Genomic DNA, 21,024 nt, shown 5'->3' with positions numbered 1-21,024 from the left:
CAAACGGGCTTAAAACATGATTTTGAACATTCTGAATAACGACATTGAAGGTATTTTCAACATCTAAAGTGATTATTCACTAAAGTTGGCAAAAGATTAAGACGTAAAGGTCTTCATCCTTGTAACTGAAACCCCCTAACGGGAAAGAGCACAACATCCAACCTCCCGATTTTAAATAGGGATGAGGGGTGTTTCGATACCTTATGTTGAAGATCTTATCGAGAACTATCCGAACCAGAAATTTCGCTTAAAAATTTTCATCTATAACGAAATGATAGGCAAAATTGTGGAAGAATACTTACTTTCGTGATTAGTTTATTAAATGCAGGAAATGGGCAGTGCCGTGAAATTCCCGGGTATAAAAAAAGGTCAATTAGGTGATTTCCATAAATACTCGCCCGAATATTTAATTTTTAGGGAAGCTAAGGACGCACCTCACGAAATAATCTTGAATTTTCATCTGACCAATACCGAGAGTTATGCCGGTTTACAATGCCGTTAAGGTAAAATGAACCCTCGTCCGAAAAATAGATATCTTACATGTAGTTTTGATTACCGTTAGTCTTTCATTGACCAATTGAATTGATTTGGCCGATATTTGATGAAAATCTATTATACGATTTTCAAAAAATGACTTTCCAAACCACGACTTGAGTTTCGCTATCAGAATAGCATCTTCAGGTGGGTGAAGGTAAACTGAAATATTTGATGCCGAAACAAAATTATATAAACACTAGCTGACCCGGCAAACGTTGTTTTGCCATATAAATAATTTCCATGTTGTATCATAAAAAAATAGAAATTAAAAATTTTGTCTAAAAAATAGAAAAAAAAATTAGGGGTGGACTACCCCTAACATTTAGGGGGATGAAAAATAGATGTTGGCCGATTCTCATAGATAGCTGACCCGGCAAACGTTGTTTTGCCATATAAATAATTTCCTAATGATTAAATTACTAAAATGGCTATTAAAAAATAAGGGTTGATCGTAGAAGGGTGAAAATTGAGGATTGTATGTATTTTTGTATGTTGTATCATACAAAAATAGAAATTAAAAATTTTGTCTAAAAAATACAAAAAAAAATTTAGGGGTGGACTACCCCTAACATTTAGGGGGATGAAAAATAGATGTTGGCCGATTCTCATAGATACCGGATAAGCACAAAAAATTTCATCAAAATCGGTCAAGCCGTTTCGGAGGAGTATGGTAACGAAAACTATGACACGAGAGTTTTATATATTAGATGCATTTGACTCTACTCCTAAGAATCTGGAATGGGTAATGTAATGATAGTTTCCGGAATGTTCCGAGCGCTTTGAGACAGAAACAAATCAGACTAGAGCTAATTATGGTAATTTCCGGAAATGTAACAAGGTAGGTGGCAATCGCAATCGCTCATAAAATAATATGTGAAATGAAACTTTCAATTATTTAAAATAACAAAATCTTTATTCGCCGATGTTATCGAAAACTATAATCTACCCTTAGATTTCAACGAAGTTTTTTACTTTTTCCTTTTTTTTTTTCATTTTTTACATTTGAATTTTATATATTTTTTTGTTTATTTTATGTTAGCACTACTGAACTGACAAAAATGCTGCTAGTTGAACACAAACATTCAAAATAAATTCAGTAATGAGGAATTATTTAGGTAATCTGGTCCTTGAGTAAATCCCACTATAACTTACAATTATAGATTTCCAAACTGTCTAAAAGATTCAGTTTCTGACTCTTAGTTTCTATACAGGGTGGCCATTTGAAAACGAAACAGACGAGATTACAGACGAAATAAATTTTTTCGATAGAAATGCTCGGACAGGTCGATTTCTGTTTCGAGGGGGACAACTTAAGATGTAGGTTACGGACGCATAGCGCTTCAACCCTTGCTACTACAACCCTCACCCCCAATTTTTGAATAGGGAAGATGGGGTGAGTGATACCTCATTTGGAAGGTATTTTTATACTGATTTCAGCACAGTAATTGTTTTTTCATTTTATGCATTAGTTCTCGAAATATTCTTAACTAAGTATTTGAAAATGAAGTGGTGTTTTCATGGCACTTGTAGTGTTTTTTTGTGAAAAATCGACATTTTGAGCTTCAAAACAACCATGACTGTGGCTTCCTCCCTCCAATCCACTGACATAGTAGTAATGGGCATTACTACCTTAACTACCTTAAGAGTCATAGTTACTTTCTGGGCGTATATTTACGTCAGAATGTTATAGTTGAAAAAATTAAAAGTAACTATGACTCTTAAGGTAGTTAAGGTAGTAATGGGCATTACGCAAGGGGTGGAAATACCAAGTATTAAATCACTTTTCAGCATTTCAGTATTTTGAAAATTGTTCATTTCTCTTCTTTCACATAAGATTCGGTGAAATCCTGAATTTTTCTTCCATTAAGGCCCGGTACTTTCACCTTCGAATAAATTTTATTCACTGTCAATAAGAATCCGACAAATAATTTCCTATCTGAAGAATACCTTATTTCGGTGATTTCAGATGAAATTCTTTGACGAATAACAATTCTGTGAAAACACGGTTTACTACTTTTCACTGATTAATGTAGAATAAGAGTCCGCATTGTAGAAATTGTCATAATTCCAACTACAAAGCAAATATTTCATGAAAATCACACAAAAAATAACCATACATCCAGAATCTTAAAAATTCAACCAATAATGACGTACCGACATTCGATCTATGACAAAAAAATCTTATTAACGAGTTTCAATGACAGATTCATTCGATGAATAACACTATCTGAAAATGAAAAGACTGCATTTTTACTTATCCTAAGTAAAGACTTATTTATCGAATAAATTTAGTTATTCGCACGTGAAAGTACCGGGCCTTAATGTGTCTTGTTTCGTTCAAAACCTTCCCGAGATAACATAAAAAATATAATAAGTTATAAAGTCAATGTAGAGTGAACTTTCATTAAAATTGAGATTTTCGGAATGTGCGTTAATTTTTTTGCGCAGTGAACACATTTGAAATGTGTCAGATACGAATGATATTGTCGAGATAAATTCCACATTGCTTGTTTTACTATTTTCACTGTTATTTCATTATTGATGCATATTTTGAAACGAAATTTTATGGTCAGATAGTACTCGATACGATCTTCAAGAGTCATCGCAACATCCCTCATCCCTATTCAAAATCAAGGGGTTGTGCTCATCCCGTTTGTTACCTAGATGAAAAAAGTGGAAAAGTTTTTCCCCTTCGAATCAGAAATTGATAGTTCCGAGCGATTTTCTACATTTTCATTTTAAAGTCGGAAAAATGAGGTGTTGAGTTTTCGTTGGACCACATCTTCATGTTGTTTCCCAAAGCAAACCTGTAAATGAATGACTTCTTTGGTCTATCTGTTATTTATTGGTCTATGGGCTCACTAGATGAGGCTTCATGTCCCATCGGCCGAGGGGCATGACAAGACCAGACTTTATGGTCTCGTCCCGTGGTCATTACTAGGATAGCTACAACCCCAATGTCCAGAGACTCTGCCAATGACTTTTATGCTTATGCTCACTCGATTTTTAGTTGAGGAATATGGTACTGTCGAGGCAGCATCCATATTACCTAAGCATATTGATATAAAGAGCATTTTACTTCATCAGTACTCACGTACTCATCATCAATTGATACGGTATCGATTTCAAAAGCATCTTCATGGAACCTGATATCTCTCTAATGACACAGGTTCTGTTATCACTGATGTTCAGTACGATCTGGTAGGAAAAAGAAACGACTAGAAATTCACGAAGAATATAAATCGCCTCAATTAACACTAACGCTCATTACCGCTCCAAGAATGACATTGAGTTCTGTTCGAAACGCCAGAACGACAATCGAATCGCCTATCTATGATAATAATCACGAAAATTGAGTGAGAGACCGAAAATTTTCTCACACCCATCAGAAGAGTCGGAGAATAGAGGGTGCTACCGAAAAGAAAGGTCGCACTTCGTAAACAATAACACTGACCTCGCTCTCGACGATTTCCTTCCCGCCGAAGACTTCGATTCAGTAGTGTTTACCTGGCGAAGCACGAGAGAAGTTCGAGAAATGAAATTCTTCATCGTGGAGGTAGTTGTGACAGTTGCAGTGATAGTTATCGCGAAAGGTAGTCCGATACAGTTCTATGCAACCAAGTATGATCATCTGGACATCGAGGAGATATTGAACAATAGGAGGATGGTGAAATATTATGCCAACTGCCTACTCAGCAGAGGTCCTTGCACGCCACAGGGTGCAGAATTGAAGAGTGAGTGTTATCCCTAACTATTTCTCTTCCTAAGGATTATTTTCGAATTTTGGGCAATGCTTACGCCTGGAAGCCCATTGAACTTGAGGGAAAAAATATTTCGAATTTCTTCAACGTACTTTTCGAAGAAATACGAATTAGTCATCTAAACATACTGCGAACATTGCAGAAATAAGAATCTTCCGATTTAACGAAAGGCCACATAATATTTCGAAAATATTTTTCGCAATATTCCGTCATAAGTCTTTTTTTATTTATTTTCAATTCAGTGCGGACAAGCAGAGGGTGTTGTATGACAACATGGATCAATTCCTGATATACAGAGGGAGATCCTGAGTATAGGTACACTATTTTATATTGTTTTTCTCTAGGTTGTTCGAACAGGTACCCTACAAAAAGGCTAGGGGGGTCCTAGACTGATTTTCTGGGAAGGGTAGTAATTGAAAGAACAATTGAAATTACAAATTAAGACTTCAAATAACACCTTATAGGTATCTCTGAGTAGCATTTGCAGTCCCATATTTTTTTTCTTAAAATTGTACAAGGAATCTCTCCTTTTCATTTCGTTATAATATTGTTTTTTCTTAATTTTTCCATATGAAAAATTTGAAAAATCGAATTCGTTGTGGGTTCTGGGGGATAATTACCCCCTTTACCCTCCCCGTAGGACCGCCCTTGCGAAAAGGACATGTTTGCTATAACACTTCAAAAAAATCAACCTCTCCTTATGCGTATTCGATTAACCTTAAGACACAAAAAATAAGTGAAAATTCAATTCAATATCACTATAACTATTATTAAAAAAACTCATCAATGACCAAATAATCCTTACGAACTAGAGATTAATTAATTTCTGGTACAAAAACCTATTTTATTCCTTGAATATTACACTCAAAATAGTTCCTTTTTCTTGGAAAGCTTCACCTCAAAACTATTGAAGTTATCGAGATTTTCAGCATGCAAAATTTTTCATTTTTTGATACTATGAAACAGAAATATTCCAAGTACTTTTGTTCCTGAATTACAGGAAGAAAAGGAAATTGTTCACTTCTGGAGATGTTATTATTTCTCAGAACCTGTTTAGGAAAAATGAAAACTGCTCATGATAGATATTTTTACATGAAAGTCAGTGGCTGAATAAAAAATTTTTTTTAAAGCATTGTTTTCAAGAATGGGCACCAACTTGGTATTTTTCAAATGGAGCACTCTGCATATTTTAACATCAATTTTTTTGCAATTTTTTTTCTGAATACATTGATGAATCACAGCCTAATCTTCAATAAATTTAGATTTTCAAAAATCTGAATAATCCATATTTATATCTCTTCACAAACCTTTTAGGGCTTTCACTCCCAATCTCTGAAACAAAATTAATTAAAAATGAAATCAACGATTTGCAGGAGCAAATCGTTGATTTCATTTTTAATTAATTTTGTTTCAGAGATTGGGAGTGAAAGCCCTAAAAGGTTTGTGAAGAGATGCAAAATCCTCCCAAAATAAATTTCAATCGAAATCCATATTTATGTTTGTTTTTTTGAAGATAGGACATGAATTCTTTCACATATGCATTTAATTATTACTTTTTTGAAACGCCTTGTGATTTAAACCCATTTTTCAATTATATTTTAAACATAAACTCAAAATATCGCTCTTCAACATTAACTCAAAAATGTTTGAAATATGAATAAATAAATAGATTCAAATCACATGGCGTTTTGAATAAGTCTCGAAACAAGTAATAATGGAATGCATGTTTGAAAGAATTTATGGCCTATTATTAGAAAAACAAACATCAGAATAACAAACAATCTAAATTTACTAAAGATTAGGTTGTGTCACATCAATGTTTTCAGAAAAAAATTGCAAAATTTGACGTTAAAATATACAGGGTACCCCTTTTGAATAATACTAATTTTGTGCCCAATCTTGAAAACAGTGCTCTGAAAAAAATTTACAATTATGCCACTGACTTTTATGTAAAAATATCTATCATAAGCAGTTTTCATTTTTTTTTTAACTTATACAGGGCCTGAGAAATAATAACATCTCCAAAAGTTAATATCTTCTTTTTCGCCCTGTATATCAGGAACAAAAGTAGTTGGAATATTTCTGTTCGTAGCTTTAAAAGTTTTACAAAAAATTGATACATAATACAGGGTCGAGAAAACCACATGTCTCTATCTTCAATAATAGCGTAGATACGATGCAGACTCAATCAAAATGGGTTTCACATAAGCGGGAGTCCCTGGATTTTGTGGCTTATTAATTGGAGAAAACTGAAAAATGAGCCATCAAAGTGATAGTACTTCTCGAAGAGAATCTAAATGTGCTATCGGAAAAACTATAAGATATTTTTTATAGGTAGAAAAGGTTATTACGGAAAGCCCATTAAAAAAAAGTTTTTCTGGTTTTCAGATTGAATGGTTTAGAGACAATTTCTGAACTATCTTTTCTTATTTCAATTTCCGATTCAGAATTTTTCTGAATGATCGATAAATAAATTCTTAATTGGAATATGTAAATATAAAGGTAATATATAATATACATATAATAGAAATATAATATAAAAATGTCCACGTTGTCTAGGGTTCAATGAAAACTTGATGGCAGAAAGGTATTGAAGTTTTATCTATTTTGTTCCATTTCACGCCAAGTTCTTATCGAACAATCTACAACATACGATATATTTATGGCATTTCGATTTTAAATTTCGTCAAGGTAATTTTGATTAAAATTGCTTGAAATGAATATAAAAGCACCATATTTTTATATATTTAAATTGAGAATTGATTGAGTGATCGGAAAATATGAGCAGAATTTTTCTAAATACACCATAGATTAATAAAACAGGAGATAGAGCATCTCGACAAAAACGCGTTCACAAAATACTGCCATAAATATGAATTTGGATATCTTGGGTGGGGGAACTGGACAGGGGCGGATTCAGAACTAGTCACACTGTGAATATTTCAGGTAGTCAGCAATAATTTTATATCGAATGGAAATATGTTTCAATGCAAAGATTTCGAGTATTTTTCTTATGACAACTAATCAAAGGGATGTAGAACTAATATGTAATACCAAAACAACTTATGTAAAAAAGAATTTATTTTGAATACAATGTTACCATTCACAAATAGTCAATATGACCTTAACCTACATACAGATTATTTGAAATTTTATTCACTAAGCATAAACTGAAAACCAAAAATTACTTTCATGAAAAAAATTCCCTTTAGAATGGTTAATTCTCAAATCAATAGAAGTGGAAGCAGCTGAAGTTTATGGAATTTGTATAATGAGAATCTAATAAAGTTTGTTCATTGAAGAAATCCTCAAGTCTTCCGTACAGATTTTGCGGAATGAAACAGTAATGTAATACTGTAAACATGAACCAATGATTGTGAAATAGGAAATTATTTCTTATTGTATACAGTAACTCATAAAAGAATCCCTCAATTCTAGATGAAGCATCAATATTTTTTTTTACGGGCAGTTTTAAATTGAATTAAGTTATATTGCATATAAACTAAAGAGCAGTGTTTTTCAGCAACTCAAATACCTAGTTCAACAACCTGCTTCCCCTTTCAAATTTTTATACCACCTCGAAAGTGCTTTTTGGTGTTATAATAATCAAGAGTTATTTTACGAAACTGTAAGCTCTAACTCAATAATAATGTAACTTTTAAGCAAATTGTTCGAGGACATTGCCAAATTTATGTATTTTATGCATGCAGCTGTCTTCGAAGAAATTTTATAGTAGGTATTTGCCTCGGCTTTCCAAGCTTTCATCTTGAATTTTTCTTTCCAATGAATTGGGAACTGCTTGTAGTACTGACGACTCACTGGTAATCTTAAATCGGTTTTTTGACGTCAATTAGCTGTTTTTTAATTTCTGTTCTCCGCTTGTCTTCGGCAACAATTTTTCAACTGAAGTTTTACTTCGAAATATGAGGTATCCTGATAACAGACATTTTCATTTAATAAATCATAAAAATAATGGGAATATCTGAGCTCTAATTGAATGGTCATTATTGTAATCATAATTACAGTAGTAGCATAATTTCTACATTGAAATACATTTTAGAAATAAAGGAAACTTTTTGATTTTCACAAAAAGTTCCAAACATGACCTCAGCTCATTTTTATGGATCTTCATTCCTAAGACGAGTTCTATTTGCCATAGCAGTTTATAAGGAATTTTGTATACCTTCCTGGGTAGGTATGTACCTCACTTGTTTTATCCTTGAACTTCAAGAAGCTTTCATTTCTGCAAATCCTGAACTGGCATTCGTGTTTCTTGATATTGTTCCCATTTTCCTTCCATTTTCCTCAAAAACTCCAGTACTGATAACAGGTTTGGCACAGTAGTGGCTATAATTACAACATTATTGAAGCAATTAAAATCTCGTTCTACTGTTCATCTCGAAACCAGGAAGAATGTTTATACAAAAAAGCATGATATAATAAGAAAAAGAGAATCTACTATAAATTTCAAGTTCAGAAGTATTCAGAAATCACTTGCAAAATTCCAAAGAAAGTGATAATCAGACAATAAAGCGAGTTAAATAAGTGGTAAACTACCTATCTTACCTCACTCGAGATGGCATCTGCTTTCAAATTTACGGCAACGATTACGATTACTCTCATTATACTGAAGTCTGGAGTATAAATTACAAGAGAAGTGTAAATTGTTTTCAAGACCCAGTGCAACTCTCCACTGCCTTCGTCTGGTTTCATTTCTGGGAAATCTAAAATTGAAATCAATTATTTGATTAGATAAACTCAACATTTCAATCCCATCATTAGATGGGATTCAAACAAAATACGACCCTGGCGTCCCCTAACTCCCTCCCCTAATTTCATAAAGTCGTGAACTCAAACAAGAATAAAATATCAAAAACTTACCAGAATAAATAAATCGCTTTCCTCTTTCGTGTATAAATTGCACTTTTATTTCGAACACACGTTTTTACGGCACATCGCTGCTTATTTTCCAAAATATTACGACGTGAATGATTGAAATAATATTTTGACAATTACAAATACACACGCCGTCTTAGAAATTTTAGAAGCGATCTGGAGGGGAAAACAAGCGAAAATTCATTTCATTGGTGGTTATTGGGAGTGGGAATAATTTGAAAAATGAACAGTCTGGAAAATAGCTTATGATCCATCTATTTAATCTATGAAATACACTCACTAGCAAAAACATTCGGCCACCTAAAATTTTACTGATGTTCGTTGTCCAAGAACTTTCTTGATTTTTCATCGATTTCAATTCTTTCTATTCCAAATTAAAAAGTACTTAGATAAATTCTTTGGTATTGAAATAAACTGCAGAAAAATTTTACAAAAATGTTGATATTAACACAGGGTGAAAAGAAAAACTGAGTTTACGCTCAGTTTATTACAAAATCCATTGCTTCGCCATCTTTCAGTTTTAATTTCACTTTGATATTTTGATTTCTTTCGAAGATACTTGTCTTCAAATAAAAGCCTGGAATTTTATGAACACTCCAAGCTCTATACAAGAAATAAAAATATCAAGGAGGTTCTGTTATGGGCCGGTATATCAAGAGTAGCACCTACCGAATTATTATTTATTGAAAACGAAGCTCTAAATGCTCAACGTTACAAGAAGAAGTTCATGAGGGAGCTGTTATTCCTTATGCTCCATTTGTTGGAGATAACTTCATTTAAATGCACGACAATGCAAGACCATGTCGCAAATATTGTTAACCAATATTTGGATGAGGTTGATATCCAACGTTTAGAATGGCCTGCATGTAGCACAGATCTGAATCCGATTGAACATCTCTGGGATGAAATTCAAAGAATGTTCCTCAAGATTGCATTATTCGTCTTATCAATTCGATGTCTCGGTGATTGCGTGCAGTTATTTCCGCTAGAGGTTTTTCATTTTGTTTCAAATTGCTGTTGAATACTTAAACATTACAAATAAATTTTATACCCCTAAAAAAATTCCAGGCTTTTATATGAATACTTTTTGTATCTTCGAAACAAATCAAGATATCAAGGTAAAATGAAAACTGAAAGATGGCGAAAATGATAATCCTTGTAATTATCTTAGCTTAAACTCCCGAAATGTTCCACAGAGAGTTAAGAAATTGGACTACAAATACATGTTTTTTTTTTCATCCTGTATAAATCAGCAGTTCTTGGACCACGAACAGCAAAATTTCGGGTGGCCGAGTTTTTTGCTAGTGAGTGTATATTGTGCAAGAAAAATTTTGTAGTTCTCGAGAAAACCGGAAGTTGAACAATTCAGGATAAACACGATTTCATCTACAAAAAATCAGATGAATTATCTTGAATTTGAATGAAATGATATTATGTACTGAACGAACGAGTAGGTAAATAAAGTGAACTCGGAAACTCATAAAATTTGCACAATTAAATATTAACGGTCATATCAACCGTCTTGCTCAAATTGCGGAAATATTCGCAAATGAATATCATTGAGTCTAACCTGTTTATGAATTTGTTGGTCATAAAAACCAAAGCAACCGTCTTCTTTAATTTCATTCCTCCCGCGATATTCAGAGGATGACCTTTAATACAGAAATTGCATACCTACTGCAATAGAATGTCAGAATGGTGAACTATGGATAAAGGAATACTTCATTCATATGGCTGAAGTGTTGACTGATGATGTTGAGAATTTTCCTTCCATAAATGAAAAAGTGACGAAAATTCTGTTACTCTCAACAAGTCATGCCATGTGGAATGAGTGAATTAGTTTACAAGAATTTCTTTGACATTAAGAGAATTAAGAATTGATGTCTCTGATGCCGATAAATATCTCCTTGTCAGATCATCGTTATGATCTGGAGTTCACAAACCTTCTTAGTCCAATTTGATAGCCTCAGAATTAATAGTCCCCTTGCGGTATATTATGGTACACTTCATTCTTTTTATCAAGGTTTACATAAGATACCAATTTAAAATGGAATCAAATTAATTCACTGTTATAAAACCAGATTGGAGCAAACACGGAGATAATAAAAGAGCAAACAACAAATGGCCTATGAATCTCCTCGTGTGAATAAATTAACACTTAATACGCAGCTTCACCCTGGACCCTGATGGAAGCCAGCTCATTAACAGTGTCACATAAAAAGAAGTTTAGTATTGATTAGAATTCCCATTTTATTCTTCTCTGTACAGTGTGTCTCACACAGCTTAGTGCTGAGAATTTTCATGTTGTTTTCGACAGTAAACTTTCTCCGGAAACAGCCAAAATCAAGCAATTTGGGATACCCTGTACAAGGTGGGCAAAATTGGTGATACCTGAACTACAACTTTTTCAACCCAACAAGATGGAAAATGCATGGCACATTACGGTCATCTTTTTTCGAGAAACTAATAATGCCATTAACTGCATTCCTCTATCTTCTTTTGTTTTTCATTTATAGGCCAAAATTGAAATTTTTACGTTGGTCATTGTCATTGTTTATGCTAGGATGTTGAAATAAAAACATTGTACAGACACTTTTTGGCATACTATGTTTTTTCCAACAGGTACGTATATTTGCTGAGCAGTAACATAAAGATATGTGTTATCTTATGAAAACAGTAGTTTAAAATGACTTAGAAAGACTGAGGGATTTGTATGATATATTTCTGAAACGGAAAAAAAATGGCGATTCTTTCTAGTCATTTTAACTGTTTTTATACGAAAAAACACAACTTTATGTTATAGCTCAGCAAATGAACCTGTTGGAAAAAATCATGATACGCCACTGGAATGCTATCAAACCAAAAGTGTCTAATGTTTTCATTTCAACATACTAGCACAAACAGGGACGGAGAGTTGAAATCGCCCAAATTTAAATTTTGGCCTATAACTCAAAAACAAAAGAAGATAGAGGAATGCAGTTGATGGCATTATAAGGTGAACGTAATGTGCCATTCATTTTCCTCTATCTCGTTAGGTTAAAAAGTCGTTGTTCAGGTATCACCAATTTTGCTCACCCTGTACACTGTTTGCTGTTCGGGCCGAAAAGGTACAAAGTGTTTATGAGAAGATCATAAAGTTGTACAAAGCGTATTAAAAATTTATTAACCCTTTGTCATCTTGGAATAAAACTAAAAATTGTGTTTTTGTTTGACTAACAGGATACATAAAATAAACACACGAAAAAATGATGACTTTCATGTCAAATTTTATCGAGGTCACGTCAGAAACAATTTCAAAACAATTGAAATTATGGATGCAGCCAACAAAAAAGTGCCTGGTCTCAAATTATTCACTGCAGCAAATATTAATTGAATGAGAAAACTTTTTTTGCTGAAGATGATTTAGTTATTTATCATAGATTAAATGAACTATGATTATTTATGACACTTCAGAAGTGATTGATGTTTTTAAAGTGTTATCACAATTACGCCCTCGATTACGCCTTTTTCGTGAGGTATCAATTCATGAAATATCTTAAATGAAAAGTCCTATTTCACTCATCTTTCTACAATTGCGTCGATCCAAAAATATCAATCACTTCTAAAGTGTGTACCTATCATGGGCCTCAAAATACACAAAAATGAGATTATTCGAATTCGGTCTATTTAACCATTTCATTCCAGTAATGACCAAATAATCCTCAGCAGTCAAAGGTCCATCCATTCCAACAAAACCTTATTCAAAAAAATTACAATCCCACCCCTCTTAGGACGCATAGCAAACTCTTCAATATTACATGAGTCTCGTATTTATAATGAAAATTTATCTGTAATTTTGGTAATTTTACTTTTTACTCACTCTGCGTATAAAGGCATTTTCAATTCTCTGAAGCACTTTACATTCCCCTTCTTTCATAGCGATAAATTCATTATTTTTCGAGTTACGTTAATTATATTATTTTGATTGAAATGTGTATTGAGTAATTAAAAAAGGTTCTCATGTCATTGGATTATATTGTTTACACAAATGAAACTGTAATACGAATAAAGAAAAAACATTCGCGTGGAGAATGCAATTCAATGACCAAAAAATCTTTCATTATTAATGCCGTTGTAATCAGAATAATTGCGTTGTTCTTGAAATATTGGTGAAAATGATAGATAACTTCATCGCAGAGGGGAGTACAATATTCACGTAGAAAGTATTTAAAAATTGTTATAAAATTGCACTTCCTCCAGTAGAGTAGAATTTGGCTAAACAGTCATGTGCCCTGTTCAAACCCTGTTGTTATAAAAGAGATACCTACGTTTATTTGACATATTATTTAGTAGAACTACAACAGTACCGATATTTTTGTTGGAAAATATGACAGGTAATGTTCTTCAGAGTAAAAGTTCTGCACAAAAATGATTTGAAAAGTCAAATGAAACATCCTATGACTCGGACGGAAAAACATAATGTCAAAAATTTCTATTAGAAAGAGAGTTTTCAGCGTACGATTTCTGTTGCTACCATTTAAATACTGCCACATTCATTTCGTGAGTTTCTAAACTCATTGAAAACTATAAAAACTCGACTGTAGGTGTTGTGTTAGATAAAATAAGCAAGGTACTCTGAAAACTCTCACTTTCAGAGGAATTTGACTTTATTTCCGAAACCATGAGGTTCTCGTACAGGAAGATGATACATCGTTTGATGCACATTTTTATTTTCTTTGAAAATATCAGATGAAAATTGTGGTGTTCTATTTGAAAGAATGAAGCTTTCGCCGTTTTTGTATCGAGTGATAAGACGAAGAATATAAACTATGCTTTTCCTACACAAAACTCATCCTTCAGAATCTGAGGGACCTATTTTCAAAATTTCAGCTTCCTAAAATATGGAATCTCTTCTCTCATTGGATATATGTTTTAGGCAATCTTCTGTGGAAAATCGTTAATATATCCGAAAGCATCAGGAATAGGAATAGGGAAGTAATGGTCAAAAATTCTCAGATGGGGCTAGAGAAGCGAAAGAAGTTATAATGAATAGGGTGTCCCATTTTAAATAAAGAAATTTTACGTATATTTTACTATAAGCGGCAATGTCTCAACATTGAAAATAAACTGCTCCACAAATATAGTTAAAATAATATTTTTATGATGACAATTCATATTAATATGATTTCAAGTTGCAAATTAATTTTAGCCTCTAGGTCTGCAGCGTATACAGGGTGGTTAAGAAAAAATTCGAGTAAAATAACGAAATTTTATTCTTAGAGAATTCAAGCATTTTAAGACTATCAATACAATGTATGGCCTCCACGGGCATCAATAACAGCTTGACATCTTCTTTGTATACTACACACGAGGTTGTTGAACTTTTCTCGAGAAATTCGGTTCCATAAACGGGGCAGAAGCTCCCTCAGATCATTTAAGGATTCTGGGGTAGGTTGATGATTATCTAATCTTCTCTGGAGCATATCCCATGCATGTTCTATGCAATTCAAATCTGGTGAGTGCGGAGGTATTGGTAGGTAAATGTAGAATACCAAGCTCCTCGCGCGCATTCTCAACTATGTCTGCACGGTGCGGTCTAGCGTTATCGTCTAGAAATTGAAAAGTTTCACCAATAGCAGCGTGAAAATTTGGTAAAACATTGTCAATGACATTCTCCCTATAGTGTAAGGCGGTCATATTCTCAGGACAAATGTGTAGATCTGTGCGACGTTGAAACATATCCCGGCCCATACCATAACACTACCCCCTCGAAATGGATGGACTTCTTGGACATAGCGACCATTACGGGGTATGCGTGGGATTATCCTACCCTTATTCTTCGTGAACCTGAAAATCGTCCATATCTGGATTCATGAGTGAAAAGGACACTACGCTATTGATCGTTCCAATTGATATGTTGCCTTGCCCATTCCAGTCTTTGACGCTTATGGTCACGTGTTAATGGAACTCCTCTTAATGGACGTCTAGAACCTAGATTCACCTCTCTGAAACGTCGTCTGATGGTTTCGATGGAAACTTGGACCCATCTGCTTTTGGAAGAGTATTCTGTAGCATTCTACACGTATATGTAGGGTTTCTTCTCGCCGAAACGGTGATGAAACAATCCTGAGCAGGTGTTGTTTTTCGTCGCCCACCAAGCCTAGGTCTTTCCAACACGGAACCTGTCTCCCTGAACCTATTCCAACGTCGAGATATCACACTTTGGCTGACTTGGAGCCTTTCCGCTACAACAACCTGAGTTAGACCACCCTGTAGCATTCCTATAGTCCTATAAGCCTCAGCGTGTGTTAATTAACGTCTTGGCATTTTCCAGAAAACTCGTTTCAAATCGAAGCCTTTGATAAACTGACTTCTTTTCAAAATTAAGAACATTCATGTAGCAAACGAAAGAACCAAACTTCAGAGAAAAGCCGACCAGATTGACGAAATGTCTCATACGGATTTTTATTGGATCGATTCAAGTTGTTATTGAGTTTTAAATGATTTTACAGCGATTTTCTCGAAGATTACATACTTTTAAAAACGACTGAATACGATATAACTAACTCTTGTGGAGCAGTATATTTTAGCCAAATAGATCAGAATCGTAAACCCTACTACCAAAATTTCAAATACAATTCTATAATCCGTTCTCAGTAAACGTCTAATAGGCCACCCACCGATGGACACCCTGTATTAAGATGCTCTTCACTAACAATAAGTACCAATTGGGAACAACGATGTGTAGGCAGCTGAATAGTTGACTAAAGAGAATATTTTCGGAGAACACTTGTGATATTATTGTGAAGGGTGCGTCAGTAACGAAATGGAGTCTGCCTTCACATTGTATGTTAATTTCTTCAAGAAATCATAAGTCTATGTTGACTGTTTGAAAAGTAATTAATGTACGGTATAATTCGAATGAATTTTGTTTTTGTTCAAGGTTCCAAACAGACATAGTTCAAAATAAAATGGTCACAACAGATAGTTATAACTTATAATACCTGCAACCTACTTATATGTCAAACTGAAACAAGACTCATAGCTAAATTAACAAAAGATTTGATACAGTCCCCTTTATTTTGTATTTAGATGGCGATTTGCTTTCATCTGGTTTTCAATTTAAAATCTATCCCTCAAGCTCCAAAGGCTATTTCTTGAATTGAGGTGACCGATACTTGATGAAAATCCATAATTTAACTAAAAGCAAAAATTAAAATTATATGATTTTCACTGACATGAGTTGTTAAACCACTACACGCATTTCGCTATCACACAATAGCATCATTAGGTGCTACTTGTACACGTTCTGAATTCAATACCAGTGACATACCATATAGATTTTGGATTGTATTCTCACTCCGAGCCGAGTATAGTTCTCGACAATTAAACCAGTAAAACTCATAGTGTAGATGTCGACATGCAAGCATTTCAACGTTCAAATAACTATCATTTTGAATTATTACGGTATTAATAATAAAATAATTTCAATGACTCCAGATAATGAAGGATGATTAACAGGGTGCCAGGCTATGAAACAGATAAAAATTATGGTGTTATAGGGATTGTCAATTTATTGCTAAATGCCATATACAAATGTCCAAAACCGCTTCATTGCCGTCATACAGAGTAATTCATGAATTTAGAGAAAAAATTCAATTCACCCAACTGAATACAGGGATTGGCAGATTGAATTTTAATGAAGTACTTGAATTCAATTGAACCTCGAATTGAACTGAAGGACCTCTACATGTAGACCTGTTGAAAAAATCCAATATCAGGTCTGATGGAATATTCTTCTTTTTCTTTTCATGTCAATTTCTTGTGAGAATGATCCTTTATAATAATAGCCGCAATATACTATAATATACTATACTAAAATATACTATACTATACTATGTACAGGGTGATTCATAACTATTGGGACGTAGGCTAAGGGCAGATTGTTTGGACCAAAATATGGCGATAGGACCAAATATACCTCAATAAAATATTGCTGTAGGAAAAAGATAGAGGACGTTAAAGTTGAATTTTTTATAAGGGGGCGGAAAAATATTTTCTTCGAAGTTCGAAAGACCTTTATTGAAATAATTAGAAAAGGCATAGAAGTCGGAGGAGGCCACGTAGAACATTTAATTCAAGTTTTCATTGTTTTAATTTATGCTTTATCGTCGAAATAAATAAATAAAATAAATAAATCGTTACTTCAAATCCCCTTCCGATGCTCTGAACTGTTCAATTGTGTTTTTCTTAAAAAGAGATGAAAAAATATACAGTGAAATTATTAGCAAAAAACGAAAAAAAAAATTCAACTTTAAGGCCCTCAATTTTTTTCCACAGCAATATTTTATTTGGTCCTATCGCCATATTTTGGTCCAAACAATCTGTCCTTAGCCTATGTCCCAATAGTTATGAATCACCTTGATTATAATGATTCTCCGGAGGTACCGAAGTATACAAAATCAAATCAAATCAAATCAAATCAAATCAAATTTATTGTATAAATTATTACGAACAAATGGTAACAATAATATTCATATAATAGAATACCAAAAGGAAAAAAGGAACAAGAAATATCTATCTGATTATGAATTTTTACTACCTGGAATCATCTTACATGAATTCCCCAATCGAGTAGTAACATTCAGACATCAAAAGAATCCTGAGACGTTTTTTGAAATCGTTCGTCCATTTTATTTCTTCCGGAAGTTTATTATATAATTTGATTGCTAAGTAATTAGTAGCTTTCTGAGTTCTCCTTATTCTGTGGTACGGTACACTCAGATCTTGTCTGTAACGTGTGGCATATTGATGAAATTCACCACTTTCGATGTATGCATTATACGAAAAAATATGAAGAATTACAAAACGTCCAAATATTCATGAGATAGTGTCCGTCTTAGATTCAAGTGTTGGGTTAGTTGAATTTTTGGTACTTTTATGATACGTAATGGTCATAATGAGAAAACTGGAAGACTTGAGTGATATCTCGTGTTCGAAAAAGATTAATCGAATAAATGAAAAACTATATTATGAAATTCATTTCATTCGATAAAACCGTTTGTGAGATAGAATTAAAAATAAGATTTTTCTTTGAGGTTTTTCAACAGCCTGTATCTCTTAAATCGAGGAGATTCAGAAAAGAAGGTAACGGAAAAAACTGTTTCTTTTGACCTCAAGAATCTACTGTTAAAATGTTCGTACGAGTCAAAGACTCGTATATTGCCGATCCACCAGGTATATTTAATTTCTATAATTTTATATATTAGGAAATCATAATGTATGAATTCTTCTCCGTTACATCCCAAGCTGCAACAGATGAAATAAGTTCAAAATACCTCACTTTTAGCGTAGGCGTAAATTTAGTGAACACCCCTGTTGATGACCTTAACATTTAGGAAAATATTTTCATGTGAAAACAGGATTAATGAAATCTCGCCGAATTTTTTTGTCAGCTGGTATCAATATCTAGAATATTTTGCATATACCATTCGCACAACCTGTTTCGTGGATTGATAATTACCTACCAGTCACAGAAATATTTCAACTGACCCATAATGTATTTTTTATGTTGGGTGGGTGCGAAAGTATTTCGAATTCGATTTATTCAGTTTTTCTGGTATCGTCAACCGAATAGTAAGGGAATTGTATCATGTAATTCGATAAACATGGTGTACCTTTCGGCACTTTGTGGCTGTTTCTCAGGTGTGATTAAAGTAAAGAGGGTGAGTCTTTGACTCGGACCAATATTTCAATAATAGATTCTTGAGGTCAAGAGAAACACTTTTTTCCTTTACCATTTTTTCCCATTCGGCCCTGATAAAAAGATATAGTCATTTTAAGTTTTCATAATTAGCTGTGCCACCACTGGAAATACAAAAGTACCTTCAGAATGACTGGCTAAACATGTGAGACAACACATCTGTGGATCTTTTAAAGAAAGTTGTATTCTGCCAAAATATCCAATATTTTAAATATCACAGATACTTTCTTTAATTTTTGAACATCAAATTACTCGGAAATGGCGCATTATACGAGAAAATATGAAGATGAAGAATACTTTTACTTCACAAAAGGTTCAAATATTCTTTAGACAGCGTCCAACTAAGGTTCAAGATTTGTGTTCTTTAAATTTTTGGTATTTTTATGGTACGTAATGGTCACAATGAGAAAACTGGAAGACTTGTGGGTGATATCTTGTGTTCAAATAAATGAAAAACTATATTTCGAAATTAATTTCATCCGATATAACCGTTTGTGAGATAAAACTAAAAATAACAATTTTTTTTATGGTTTTTCAACTCAACAGCCTATATCTTTCAAACCGAGCCGATTCGGAAAAATGGTGAACGAAAAAAAAGTGTTTTTTGTGACCTCAAGAATCTACTGTTAAAACGTTTGTACGAGTCAAAGACTCACCTTCATATCGACATCTAATATAATATATTTTTGAAAAGCTAATATTTTTCTGTATAACATCAGATCAAAATAAATCACCTTTTTTTGAAATCAAGAAGTAGTCCTTAGTTCAAAACGAAAAAATGTTGAATATAGTGTCGTATTCCTAATGAAAAAGTGCCTGTAGAAAGTTTTTATCGTTTTCTGTAAACAAAGATAAAATGACACATCTTTTAAATCGACAAAACATAAGAGTTTGGTTATATCTTCAAGGCAAATATAGATATCGTGACTAATGGACATTTCTCGAAAATCGACCCAAGACTACTTTTAACGTGTTTACCTATCTACTCTAGAAGTATAAGACACAGCCAAAATCGAGTAATTTGGGATACTCTGTACAAGCTGGTCAAAATTGGTGATACCTAAACTACAACTTTTTAACCAAACGAGATATAGGAAAATGAATGTACCATTCATGTCGTCTTTTTTCGAGAAACTAATAATGCCATCAACTGCATTCCTCTATCTTCTTTTGTTTTTGAGTTATAGGCCAAAATTGAAATTTGGGCGATTTGAACTTTGGTCATTATCTTCGTTCCTGTTTGTGCTAGGATGTTGAAATGAAAACATTATACAGACACTTTTTTGATAGCAATCCAGTGGCATACAATGATTATTCCTACAGGTTTATTTGGTGAGCTATAATATAAAGTTGTGTTTTTTCTCATGGAAACAGTAGTTTAAAATGACTCAGAAAGAATCGCCATTATTTTAGCGTTGCAGAAATATATCATACATCGCCCTCAGTCTTCCTAAGTCATTTTAAACTACTGTTTTCATAAGAAAAAATACATCTCTATGTTATAGCTCAGCAAATATACCTACCTGTTGGAAAAAATCATAGTACGCCACTGGACTGCTTTCAAAAAAGTGTCTTTCTAATGTTAAACATCCTAGCTAAACGAAAACGGAGATAATGACCAAAGTGGAAATATCAATTTTGGCCTATAATTCGAAAAAAAAAAGAAGATAGTGGAATGCAGTTGTTGGCATTATAAGTTTTTCGAAAAAAGACAACCGTAATGTGCCACGCATTTTCCTTCATCTCGTTGGGTTGAAAAAGTTGTAATCCAGGTATCACCAATTTTGCCCACCCTGTACATACAGTATCGCAGAAAAGAATATTTTTCTGATGTCTTTCTTCAATTGAAATTCAAATCTCAACTGAGGACGGTATTCAAATGAAACTGAAACAACTCGACAAATCGTTGGATCGTTAGAAGTGAAGTATACATATTTTATTTGAATATTTGCATAATTCTGAACGAAATACGAAAAGACCATTCGCCCGACGACTTGATGCATTACTGTCGAGGACAAAACTAGACAATACCCCAAACAACCTTCAGAAAAAACTTTTTAAATCATCAGGCTTCTGTATACGGAAGTT

General features: G+C 33.4%; 1 protein-coding gene across 1 annotated transcript in view; it reads left to right on the top strand.

Moving 5' to 3' along the window:
• Positions 1–3,816: 3,816 nt before the first annotated feature.
• LOC123307467 (eukaryotic translation initiation factor 4 gamma-like) overlaps positions 3,817–21,024 on the top strand; it is a 53,831-nt gene continuing 36,623 nt past the window's right edge. The window contains exon 1 of the mRNA XM_044889794.1: positions 3,817–4,271. Within this exon, the coding sequence (XP_044745729.1) occupies positions 4,073–4,271 (199 nt within the window). The 5' untranslated portion in view covers positions 3,817–4,072. The remainder of the gene's footprint in view (positions 4,272–21,024) is intronic.

This window comes from Coccinella septempunctata, chromosome 2, assembly GCF_907165205.1.
Source record: "Coccinella septempunctata chromosome 2, icCocSept1.1, whole genome shotgun sequence".
Taxonomy (NCBI): domain Eukaryota; kingdom Metazoa; phylum Arthropoda; class Insecta; order Coleoptera; family Coccinellidae; genus Coccinella; species Coccinella septempunctata.
Note: the sequence above shows the minus strand (reverse complement) of the source record. Positions and strands in the feature narration are given on the sequence as shown.